The following is a 12,397-nucleotide window of genomic DNA, read 5'->3' as shown; positions in this document are numbered from 1 at the left end:
AGTTGTACCATCATTGATCTCTTTGCCATTGTAGTGGTTTGAATGTAAAGTGTTCCCCATTACCTTATGGGTTTGTGGTTAAGCCCTAGCTGGTGGAACCTTTGGGAGGCAGAGCTGTGCTGTAGGGGGTGTGTCACTTAGGATGGGTCTTGGGATTTTATAGCCAGCCCTGCTTGCCACTGCTCATGAGCTCACTATCTCTACTTCTTCCCTGCTACTACAGAGATATGATGCTGGCTATCTGATCTTACCATGCTCCCGGCCCTCCATGATGTAACTTCCCCTCAAACCTGTAAGCCAGAAATAAACCCTTTCCTTCCATAAGCTGCTTTTGGTCTGATGTTCTGTCCCTGTAGTGAGAAGGGAATGGCTACACCCATGTTAGGGTTTTCTGGCGGAACAGTTGGGATTTCCATGCAGATTGGCCTTTTTCAGCTTCTATGCCTTCCTTGGTACTGGATCTCCAGAGTCTTTGTCCATCTCATCATGCTTAGCAACCTTGGCAGGGATCTCTTCTATCAGTGGGTCCAGAAGTGGTTCTTATGGGTCAGAGGGTTGATTTTTATGGTCTTGCATCAGAGCAGATGACGGATGAGTGAAGGAATATGCTCGCATTTTCCTAAGCTGTTTGCTATGGCTTCAGTTTTGTCTGTACAGTGGGGTCATGGACCCAGTAGTTTTTCAGCTGTTTCCATCTTTGCCTCCTCACTCCATTCTTTTAGGCCAACTTCCTCCATAGAGCAGTAGGATTACATGACCTAGTTTCCCCATATTTGCATTTTCCAACCTTACCCCAGAGAGGTACACTGAAATGCAATCTCCGGCTTTGTGTTCAGAGATCTTCAGCTTCTGTCTGTCTCAGTCTGGGTACGGTGCTCACATCAAACCTGGTCATGCCCAGATGCAACTGCTGAGTTTTACACGGGCTCTAAGATCTTCAGATACTTTATCTTCTTGAGATACAGAAATGAGCACAGGAGGTAGTATAGATGAGAAATGGCACAGTGCCTCACTCTGAAGCGAGGGTTTGAACACAAGCATTAGGCTGTGGTGCTCTGGGCATTGGTCTATGTGTGGTGTAACTTGCTCACGTAAAGACAATGAACCTAATTTCACAGTTCCAGCCACCTCGGAAACTACAATCTACAAGTAAAGAAAGACCAATTTAAAAGCTTAGAGCAGGCTACGTTCTAGAAGGAAGTTGGGAGGGCATATCTCTGCTTCTTATGTGTGAGGTACTGAGGAAAGGGTACTCCAAACCCTCTGCTCTTTGTAGGTTAAATGCAGTGTCCAGGTAATAGCTGTTGGAAGGTTCAGGAACTGTTGCAGTCAGGTTTGCATTGTTGGCAAAAGCACCCAACCAAGAGCAGCTTGTGGGAAAAAAGGGTTTATTTTGGCTTAAAGACTTGAGGGGAAGCTCAATGATAGCATGGGAAAATGATGGTATGAGCATAGGACGGACATTATCTCCTGGCCAACATCAGATGACCAACAGCAACAGGAGAGTGTGCCAAATATTGGCAAGAGGAATCTGGTTATAACACCCATAAGCCCTCTCCCAACAATACAGGCCCTCTAGGAGGCTTTAACTCTCAATTTGCCATCAGCTGGGGACCTAGTGTTCAGAACACCTAAGTGTATGTGGGACACCTGAGTCAAACTGACATATTCTGCCCCTGGCCCCCGTAAACTGATATGCACCATGTAAAATACAATGCATTCAGCCCATCTTTGAAAGTCCCCATAGTTTTTATCAATCCCAATGATGTTCAAACATCCTTATAGTCCAAGGTCTTTTAACTGAGCCATAACAACAACAACAACAACAAAGAAACCCCCCCAAAACACGTAACGGCACAGAGTAAACATTCACACTGTGAAAGATGGCATTGGTTGTAGCAAAGAAATATTCAACCAATCCAAGATTTAAAACAAGCAGGGAAAACATCAAACTATGTAGCTCCAAGTCCAACAATTTTAGTCAGTGACAAGTATCCAAGTCCAGTAATTATAACCAGCAACAACTCTCTGGAATTCCCATTTCATCCCTCTAGTTAGGCTACGCACGGTACTGGAAAGCTGCGTCTGGGGCCAACAGCTCTACTTAGCAGCTGTCTCACGCTCCCAGCATCTCTACTGCTACAACCCACAGTGCACCCTCATGGCTCCATCAGGTCTCCACGCAGGCAATCCAGCAAACCTGCTTGCTTCTCACTGCCCATGGCCATTTCCAAAATGCAAGCCCATGTTGAAAATTCAGTGACCCTGTCTTTCCTGCATGTCCTAGCTCCATCATGCCAGGTGGGCTGCTAATTTGTTATTCCAGGGGGAATAAAATAGACTTTGAATAACAGGACAGTCCTTCAGTATTCAGGCCCCTTCTTCAAAAGAGTCTGGTTTCTTCCTGTTGTCCCAATGCAGGCCAACTAGCCCAATCTCAATGTTTGTATCTCTCAAACAATTGCAGCTGAATAGGCAGCAGTTATGGCCCAAAGATTTCATTTTTTTTTTTTTCCTGTGTCATATCCCTGTGCTCACACTAGCCCATTTCTATGCAACACAACCCTGCACAGCTTCTCAGGACATGGCCATAACAGTAAGCCTCTCGCACAAACTGCTTACAGCCCAGTCCAGGCAAAGCTCCTCACCCTCATAAGCCATCATTCATAATCCATAGTTCTTACTACTCTGGTCTTTCAACTCTGACCAGAATAATCTATTAAGCTGTCCTTGGAGCAATAGAAAGCATCTCTTAGGCCAAGGTTTCAAATCCTTCCACATTTCTCCTGTAAAGCAGTTCCAAGGGACCAAAGCCACAGTCAGGTTTCTAGCAGTAATGACACCACTTCTTGGTACCAACAGTACTTTACTGTTTGCAGTCAGGTTCCCATTGCTGGCAGAAAACACCTGACTAAGAGCAACTTGAGGAAATAAAAGGTTTGTTTTTACTTACAGACTCGAGGGGAAGCTCCATGATGGCAGGGGAAAATGATGGTATGAGCAGAGGGCGGACATCCCCTCTTCACCAACATCAGATGGACAACAGCAACAGGAGAGTGTGCCAAACACTGGCAAGGGGAAACTGGTTATAATACCCATAAACCCGCCCCCAACAATACACTGCCTCCAGGAGGTATTAATTCCCAAATCTCCTTCAGCTGTGAACCTAGCATTCAGAACCCCTATGTTTATGGAGACACCTGAATCAAACTACCACAAGGTCCCTATACATATTTTTCCCTAATTTTTTTTTTTTAAGAGAGAAAGAGAGAGGAATATATTGGTGCACCAGGGCCTCCAGCCACAGCAACTGAACTCCAGACGCTTGTGCCACCTAGTGGGCATGTGTGACCTTTTCACGCTTGCCTCACCTTTGTGTGTTTGGCTTACGTGGGACCTGGAGAGTCGAACATGGGTCTTTAGGCTTTGCAGGCAAGCACCTTAACCACTAAGCCATCTCTCCAGCCCCCTATACTTGGACCAGCCAGGGAGGCATGTGTGCTTGGATAAGGGTTTGCTTCTTTCTTGACTTCTAGGTATTTGCACCCAGGAGCCCATTCCAGCTGTGCTTTGCTTTTCTCTTGCGCTTTCTACGTCGTTGCTTTTTACAAACCACTGTGGATTGCATATTCCCATGGCTCTCCTCACAGCCCCTCACAGCACTGGTGCTATATTTCAGACCAGAGGCAAAACAAAAGGGCATATTTGGTTGTAACTTTATTCCTTCTTTCTCTCCCCAAGATTATCCTGAAGGCAATAATTCGAGTGACTATCTTGTTCAAACAACAACTTATCTTCCGGAAAACTTCACATATTCACCATACCTCCCCTGCCCAGAAAAACTGCCTTACATGCGTAAGTGTGAGCTACTTTCAACTTAAATGTTTACTTGTGTTGTAGTAAAATAATAAATAATAAAAACCATGTGATTTGAGCTCACCAGGAGCATATCGTGACTGTGGGCACTGATGTTCATGTCATACAGCATGTTGTGCTGTTGTTTTATTTGTATTTATTTATTTTAGAGAAGAGCACCTTTTTTTGGAGGAAGGAAGGATCCAAAAGCTGAAAAAAAATGCAAAAGAGAAAATGATAACTACCATATTTCTTCTGTCTAGGTCTAAAAACATGAATATTTTGACTCACTCTGAAATAATTTTTATCCATCTATTTTTATTGTTTTGTGTGTGTGAGTATGGTATGAGCATATGTTTGTAGGTATGCATGCCATGGCATGCATGTGGAGGTCAGTGGATGGTCCTGGGTTGTTATCTTTACCTCCCACCTTCGTTCAGAGACAGGATGTCTCTTGTTATTTGCTGCTGTGTAAACCAGTGTATTTGGCCTATGAGTTCTTAGATTCTTCTGCTTCTGCCTCCCCTTGCCTTAGTTAGGTGTGTTGGGATCACAAACCCATGTGCCACTTTGTGTCTGGCTTTATGCAGGCGCTGGGGATTTGAACTTGGGCTGGCAGGCTAGCAAGGATGTGCCTTTAACCTCTGAGCCATCTCTCCAGCAGCCCCCTTCCTTTTAAAGCAGCTTTAGGGAGAGTAATTAAATTGTGTTCTCACTTTGGGTACATCGGAACATTACATATTAAGCCAGAGTCGTCTTTGACCATCACGCTCACTGCTAGCTCTCCATCCCTTCTCCAGAAAAGCCCAGCCTCTGGTATGATCTTGGCAGGGATCCACATAAGTTATTTTGAGATGATTTTTACATGCATAGATGGCTAGGTATGTAGAAAGTAGCACGAAGTTTCAAAGGTATTAGGGATTTATGTAGATGGCAGTGTAAATTATGTTTTGCACTGTGTCTTGAGTTTTTTTCCCCCCCCCCCATGGGTCTGGATAAATTGCTAGAACTGTTTTACAACTACCTGTTTCCCAGCTGATGAACAGTTAGATGGTTTCCTTCCACTTGTTATTTTTTGGTAGCAAAATTGAGGAAAAGAAAAACCCACTCTACTTGTCTGTAAGAAGCACCATATCCCAGATTTTCCTGTGCATACGTGCACGCGCACCTGAGAGCTGATGCCTTGAGGAGTAATTGCTATTGCCACATTTATCATCATGTTGTTACCGCACCCTGGTTTTCCTAAAATGAGTGCTTCGCTTTGTGCAATACTGAAACCCCCGGAAAACGTTCTGCTTATGATGTGTGTACTCATGGATTTACAGTTGGAGGAAATCTCTGTCCTTGGCTTAGTGACCATCTTGTGGTGGTGGTGGTTGTTGGTAATTAAACTGAGTGTCTCCCATATGACCCTTGTGCTACTATTTCTCTCTTCCAGTTCTGTGTCGGCCTGTAAGCAAGTTCATCTCCCCTGATGCTTGAGAGAGCACGTCATGGCTGCTGTGGCCCCAGTGGCCACACTGGCCCCCATGGCTGCCTTTCCACTGAGACCTTGCTGCTGTCTCATCCCACTGGCCTCCCTTAGAGTCTTGAATTCTCTTACAAGACCAAGGACACACTGGCCTGGCTGCCACCTTCTCACAGCAGCCCCCCTTTGTCCAGTGAGTGGTGGCCCAGACAAGTGGGTTGTTTTGTAGCAAATAAAGGCAAGACTTGGGAAGGGGACTGTGGGTACAACCAACCTTAAAGGGTTCTTTCACAGAGAGCCCCGTTCAGTCATCCAACAGAGCCTGTCACTGGTTCTGTGACCTCTGCTCGGCAGAGCCTCCACGTCTTTACCTGTTGCAGCCGGGATTAAGATGATACCTTCGATGTCTTGTGAGAATAGAGCGAACCTCTGGATGTGGAGCTTCACAAATGTTATTCTGATTAATAGGTGTTACTTTCATTTCTTTTTCCTCACTCTTTGAATATTGGAACCAGACTTTATAATGATTGAGGGAGTGAGAAATATGGGAAGTTGAGAAGTTTTACACTTTGTTGTGTGTTGTTAGGATATTGCCCACTGGTGAAAGAGAGCAGCTTAATAATACCTCTTCAATATCTAGAGGGATGAAATCTATCCAAGTGTGAGAGATACTTAATTTATAATTACCAAAAGTGATGTTAACTTAAAATGGGTGTGTTTGATAATTTAAATGTAAATCCTTTTGACTCTTCCCTAGTGTAATACTAGTGTAATAATGGGATCATCACCCCAGCACATGTGGAAATAACTATAGCTGGAGATAAAGAATGGCATGTGTATTTTTCCTCTTGTTTTCTTTGCTGATTTTTTATGTTTTGTTTTGTTTTTTGAGGTAGGGTCTCACTTTAGCCCAGGCTGACCTGGAATTCACTATGTAGTCTTAGGGTGGCCTGAAACTCATGGTGATCCTCCTACCTCTGCCTCCCAAGTTCTGGCATTAAAGCCATACACCACCACACCTGGCCTATGAAACTATTTTAATGTGTATTATTTACATGAAGAGATGAATGAATACTTCATACTTTAGAGGAAAACTCCACTGCCAACTTATTGAATTTATGGGATACTTCACAACCAAGTAACTAGAAATTTCACCCCTCCTCAAGCACCAAAAGGTGTGCTCAGGATGGGTGGCCTGCCTTTGCTTTTCCTGGGTGAGGCAGGGGTGGAGATGCTCTCTGCATACCATGCAGACAGACTTCCCTTCAGGTTTCCTGTCTGTCTGTTGTTAGCCAATAGAATACATTTGTGGAATAGAGCTCCCTTTATGGTTTTGCTCTGATTGTTTCTATAGTTGCAAACAAAAGCTATGAGGGCTTCTTGATGAATTTAAATAATTGAACTGAAAATCAGCAAAGAGGGGAAGGATAAGCAAATAAATTCCAAAACACTCCAAACATATGCTTCATAGTAGAGCTGAGCACTAATGAATATCAGCGCTTCAGAGTGTGTGTGTGTGTGTGTGTGTGTGTGTGTGTACATGCATATACACACACACACACGTGCCACAGCATGCATGTGGAGGTCAGAGGACAGCCTTAGGTGTCATTTCTCACCTTCCACCTTGTTTGAGACTGCATCTCTCTTTTGTTTACCACTGCCAGTGCCATACTCCTGGCCAGTGAGCTTTGGGATGATCGTGCCTTTGCTTCACTGGCATAGGCAGGTTGTGATTACAGACCCGTGGGCTATGTTCGTCAGCATTACGTGAGTTCTGAGAGTTTCAACTCTGTCAGGCTTGTGCAACAAGCGTTTTTAACTACTGAGCCATCTCCTGATCCCCTCACATGATATCAAATGTAACTATACATCACATCTGTGTCTGTTGTGAAAGGACATGTGGGAGTCACACGAGGGAATGAGAGTGAACAGCCGCTGTGCTGCAGGCCGGGCTTTGCACAGGACTTTACAGAGGGTGAGCAGAGCCAGTGTCTTCTTGTGATACCGTCTAGGAGCAGGTAGCCGGCAGACAAAGGTGGTGTGCTGCTGAGCAAGGAGGACGAAGGACGCTCAGAGAGGGGCTGTGGAGTTGGGTCTCCAGGAAGGTTCATTGAGTAGTTGATGGAGAACGTCTTCAGGATCTGAGGGGGAGGAGAAGGCTGTGTGGTTCTGCAGTGGAAGGACAGCGCCAGCCAGAGGGTATGAGTGGGTTGTGCTGGACATGAAGCTGGGTGGGGAGAAGTCTGTCCATGAGTAGGCTTTAGAGGCTGTGCCCTGAGCTCCCATGCAAAGGGTTGATGATGAGCCTGTATGCATGTCTCTCAGGTCAGAATACACAGTTTTCAAAGGTCCTACTAGATTGGGGTCAGAAAGGGTGAAAATAACAAAACACTGCTTTTGGGGTAATGGAATGGAGTCACTGGAGGCAGATAGGTGAATAATGGACTAGACATGTTCTTCACAGAGATTGTTTACATGTAAGTTGAAGGCTAGGTGAGACTAGGGAGAAGGTGGAATCAGGATTACTAGTGAGAGATGCTCTGCTTAGTCCTTTTGGGAGATATCTGGTTGTGTAACTTCTTTTTCCTACTAGAGGCACTTGGGGAGTGGGTCTGGGAATCTTCCTCTGGAAGGCAAGACTCAGGCCAAGTAGCTGAAATGTGCCCAAGTAGAACTGGTGGCCACAATTAGGACCCATGGGGCATCTCCTGACAAAGAGGTATGGGCAATGAGACTGGAAACCTATATTTAAAAAAATCTCCCCTCCCCAGATTGGAAAAGCAATTTATTAGGACACCAGATAGAAAGGAAATGTGGAGATATAGCAGAGAGGATGGCATATGTAGAGAAATGGGCAAGTAAGAGACAAGAGGGTTTCCAGGAGGGCATTGGGGCTATTGGTGACTGATCTTTTCAGTGTGTGGAAGCAAAGCTTCTACCCATCACAGGTGACATACAGGTTGGAAGGGTGCTGATCAGAGATCAGAGCTGCAAACTGGAAGGTGGTGAGTGTGGTGTTGGCATAAACTGGAAAGATAGTGGACTTGTAGGTGAAGAAAGGAGGCAGTGTTTAAATGCAGGCATGTGTCTGCATAAGCCCTCCTTTACACCTGCGTATAGGCCCATAGACCTAGGAGTGTGGGCAAATTGTATTTTGCACATTTTGAAAAGACGAATTAAGTATTTCCTTAAGATGAAGAGCTGGGAGTGGTGATATTTTACAGAAACCATTGATGTGTAGTTTGGAGGATGGCTCAGTTTGTAAAGTGCTTACCACACAAGCATGAGGACCTGAGTTCAGGTCCCCACATAACTGCCAGGCATGGCAGTGCATGCTTATAACCCCAGCATCCCGTAGGCAGTGATAGAGGATCCTCCAGGCAAGCTGGCTAGGGAGACGAGGTGAGCTGGCGAGCTCTGGGTTCCGGTGAGGACCCTATCTCCATAGATGGAGTGGAGAATGACAGGAGACCTCGACTTCTGGCCTCCATACGCATGCATACACATGCAAACCCACACACATATGTGAGATATATGCACATCTGCCTATGTAACATACACATGTGAAAAAGAGGTACATTGTATTGCATTTCTGTTATTTGTCCCCATGGAACCAGTGTAACTGAGAGCAATGCTCTCTGATCACACTGTCACCTGTCCCCATGGAAACAGTGTAACTGAAGACAGTGTTCTCTGATCGCACTGTCACCTGTCACTGTGGAACAGTGTATATGAAAGCCGTGTTCTCTGACCACACTGTCACCTGTCCCCGTGGAAACAGCGTAAATGAAAGCAGTGTTCTCTGATAACACTGTCACCTGTCCCCAGTGAGCGGTGTAACTGAAAGTAGTGTTCTCTGATCACTCACGCTATCACCTGTCCCCGTGGAGCAGTGTAACTGAAATCAGTGCTCTCTGATCACACTGTCACCTGTCCCCATGGAAACAGTGTAACTGAAGACAGTGTTCTCTGATCGCACTGTCACCTGTCACTGTGGAACAGTGTATATGAAAGCCGTGTTCTCTGACCACACTGTCACCTGTCCCCGTGGAAACAGCGTAAATGAAAGCAGTGTTCTCTGATAACACTGTCACCTGTCCCCAGTGAGCGGTGTAACTGAAAGTAGTGTTCTCTGATCACTCACACTATCACCTGTCCCCGTGGAGCAGTGTAACTGAAATCAGTGCTCTCTGATCACACTGTCACCTGTTCCCATGGAAACAGTGTAATTGAAAGCAGTGTTCTCTGATTATACTGTCACCCTTTCCCTGTGGAACCAGTGTAACTCAAAGCAGTGCTCTCTGATCACACTGTCACCTGTCCCCATGTAACCAATGTAACTGAGAGTAGTGTTTTCTGACCACACTGTTACCTGTCCCCGTGGAAAAGCAGTGAGCATGCTTTGTGATGAGCGCAAAGCCAAAATAAACATAGAAGACATGGAGGAAGATTTATGACCTGTAGCAGAGAGGAAGAAGACTGGAATCGTCTCCAAAGCAGTGCTGTCCTAGAACATAAGAAGCATGGGGTTGGTATTCTGGGAGACACCTGTTGCAGTCAGCTTGGAGTTGCTGGCAGAAAACACCCACCCAAGAGCAGCTTGTGGGAGGAAAGGGTGTATTTTGGCTTACAGACTCAGGAGGAAGCTCATGATATCAAGGGAAATGATTGCATGAGCAGAGGGTGGGCATCACCTCCTCACAACATCAGGTGGACGATAGCACCAGGAGAGCATGCCAGACACTGGCAAGAGGAAGCTGGCTGTGACATCCATAAGCCAGCCCCCAGCAATGCACCATCATCTCCAGGAGGCTCCACTTATCATTTTGCTACCAGCTGGGAACCTAGCACTCAGAACACATAGTTTATGGGGAACACCTGAATCAAAGCACTTCAATACCCATGTGTGTATTTGGGTCAACTTATTCCTAAGCATGCTCAATTGTGGAGTTCATTTCAGGCCATGCTGGGTTTAAAGTCATCATTTTATTTATTTTTATATTATTTTAAATCATAGAGTTTTACTCAGGCATGATGATGCATTCTTATTGACAGTTAAACATCATGTATGGACTTTGTATAAACAAAATTACAACATTCTGATATCTGGAAAAGTCTGATATTAACCAAAAGTAGAGTTGACATATTTAAGTCACATGAGGCTACAGAGAGTAAACTATGACAAAAGATCTGACAGAATTTAAAATAAACAAGAAATCTACATTATGTAGCAACATTTTTGTCTTAAATATGAAGACATGTAAAATTTTATAATTTTTAAGCTTATCAGAATTGGGATGCCTTTATATATATATACATTTTTTTGAGGAGATTTAGCACTCTTAAAAGCTAAATAAGATGTGCATTCAATCTATAAGTCAGTTTTTGAAATTATAAAGTCATCATTTTAAAAGAAGCCAGTAGACAACATTTTTAGGCATGCTTAGTTCAAAATCATGACACACCTGTGTAAAATCTTAAAGTAGTAGACAGAGATGGCTTTGGGCATGCTTGTCTTGCACCATAAGGTTTTGGCTGAAAATAAAGGAAAGGATTCTAAGAAGGTGCACTAACAGAGTCTTCCTGTGAAAATGCTGCCTCTCCCAGCAGCGCCTGTCCTGGAAGGCCTGTTCTCCTCCACCCCTTCCCACAAAGTAATCTCTAGCCTTCAGCTGGCCAGATATTGGGATGCAGAGCTAAGAGCAGTAAGCACATAGGAAAGCTGATAAGAGACTCCAAATGGTGTGGATGGGGAATGCAATCCTATGGTGCCTCAGGCATCAGGGATCCTAAGTATCACAGGAAGCCTCCCCCCCCCCCCCAGTCAGGTGGAAGGATAGCAGGCAGTGACGATGTGTTGGACGTGGCACTTCAGCTACAAGCAATGCTAGAGAAAAGTGCTGACAGCAATGGTTACAGCTGTTGAAGCCACAAAGCTGGAAAAAGACAAGAAAGTTGATTTGCCGTGCACAAAGAATACTCATTTGTTACTTATACCAACTGTTTATTATTTAGCCTAATCACTGTCATTTTAGCAATCATGCATGCTGTTAAGTGCATCATCTTTATTTGTGTGAGTTTCGCTTGATTACAGTGCTAGATTGTGCTTTTGTCAGCTGAGTCATGGTACTTTATACTTAATGTTGGCTAATCAGTCTTACGTTTGCCTTACCTTTCTCTCAAAGCTTATAGATTTCTCACTGCCTTAGGCAAATTTGACTTTTATAAGATTAGCTGGTTTGTATCTTTTGCCACTTGAAAGGGTAGGGATAGGGCTATAAAGGACTGTACGTTTCTCAGTAGAAGAGTGACAGTAGAAAATGACATTTTTTGTTCTCTAGCTCACTCAAGAAAACATAATCATTCGTATGCAAAAATTTTTCTTGATAGCATGTGTGAGTGCTCGGTGCAGCTCTGACTTTCCTGTTTAATCAGATGAAGTAGACTGGGAAAAGAGGCCATCGTTCAGATCTGGCAGAATGTAGACTAGAAGGACAAAAAGGGCTGTGTGCAGAGGAGCCAAGTGAAGTTTCCTGTGTGAAGTCGTGAGAGGCTCGGAGAACTTGTGGGAAAGCTCAAGCGCTGTAGTAAACATTTTAGCAGCGTAAGGAGGTTAAACCGGAGGAGGAGCGTGGCAGGAGGGTGTTCTGAGCAGGGTGTATCCGTTTGGACCTTACTAGGTTAGCCGCTGACATCCGCCAGCCCTCAGTGCACGGAGGAGGGCGGCAGGCGGCGTTGCTTTGAAGGATGCGACCGTGCGGCTGTTTTAATGCTCCAGCCAAGATAGAAGCATATCAGCCCCTAATCTGGGCTCTGACTAGATTAAGGGAAGTCAAAATTTATTCCCACCTCCTTGGTATGCATTAGAAGTACTACCAGTAAAAGCACTTCTGGTAGCATATATGTTAATTTGGAAAATGAGTGCCCATCAGACCAAGGATATTTTAGAAATCTCTGACTTTTCTGCTTTATATACCAAGTGGACTAATACATGGTAGGCACTCCAAATAAATGTCTTGACTTGGAGTTTCAAATGTCCTCTCTTAAGAACCATCAAGAGGCTGGGGAGGATGG

General features: G+C 44.7%; 1 protein-coding gene across 2 annotated transcripts in view; it reads left to right on the top strand.

The window, feature by feature from the left end:
* Positions 1 to 12,397, top strand: part of B4galt6 (beta-1,4-galactosyltransferase 6) — a 92,522-nt gene that overhangs the window by 34,625 nt on the left and 45,500 nt on the right. Inside the window, exon 3 of one of the 2 annotated variants that reach the window (XM_004654853.3) lies at positions 3,742 to 3,855. The exons of the other annotated variant lie outside the window; for it this stretch is intronic. Coding sequence (XP_004654910.1) covers positions 3,742 to 3,855 — 114 coding nt within the window. The remainder of the gene's footprint in view (positions 1 to 3,741; positions 3,856 to 12,397) is intronic. 2 annotated transcript variants of the gene reach the window in all.

This window comes from Jaculus jaculus, chromosome 15 (genome assembly GCF_020740685.1).
Source record: "Jaculus jaculus isolate mJacJac1 chromosome 15, mJacJac1.mat.Y.cur, whole genome shotgun sequence".
NCBI classification, from domain to species: domain Eukaryota; kingdom Metazoa; phylum Chordata; class Mammalia; order Rodentia; family Dipodidae; genus Jaculus; species Jaculus jaculus.
This window is presented reverse-complemented; position numbering and strand designations above follow the sequence as displayed.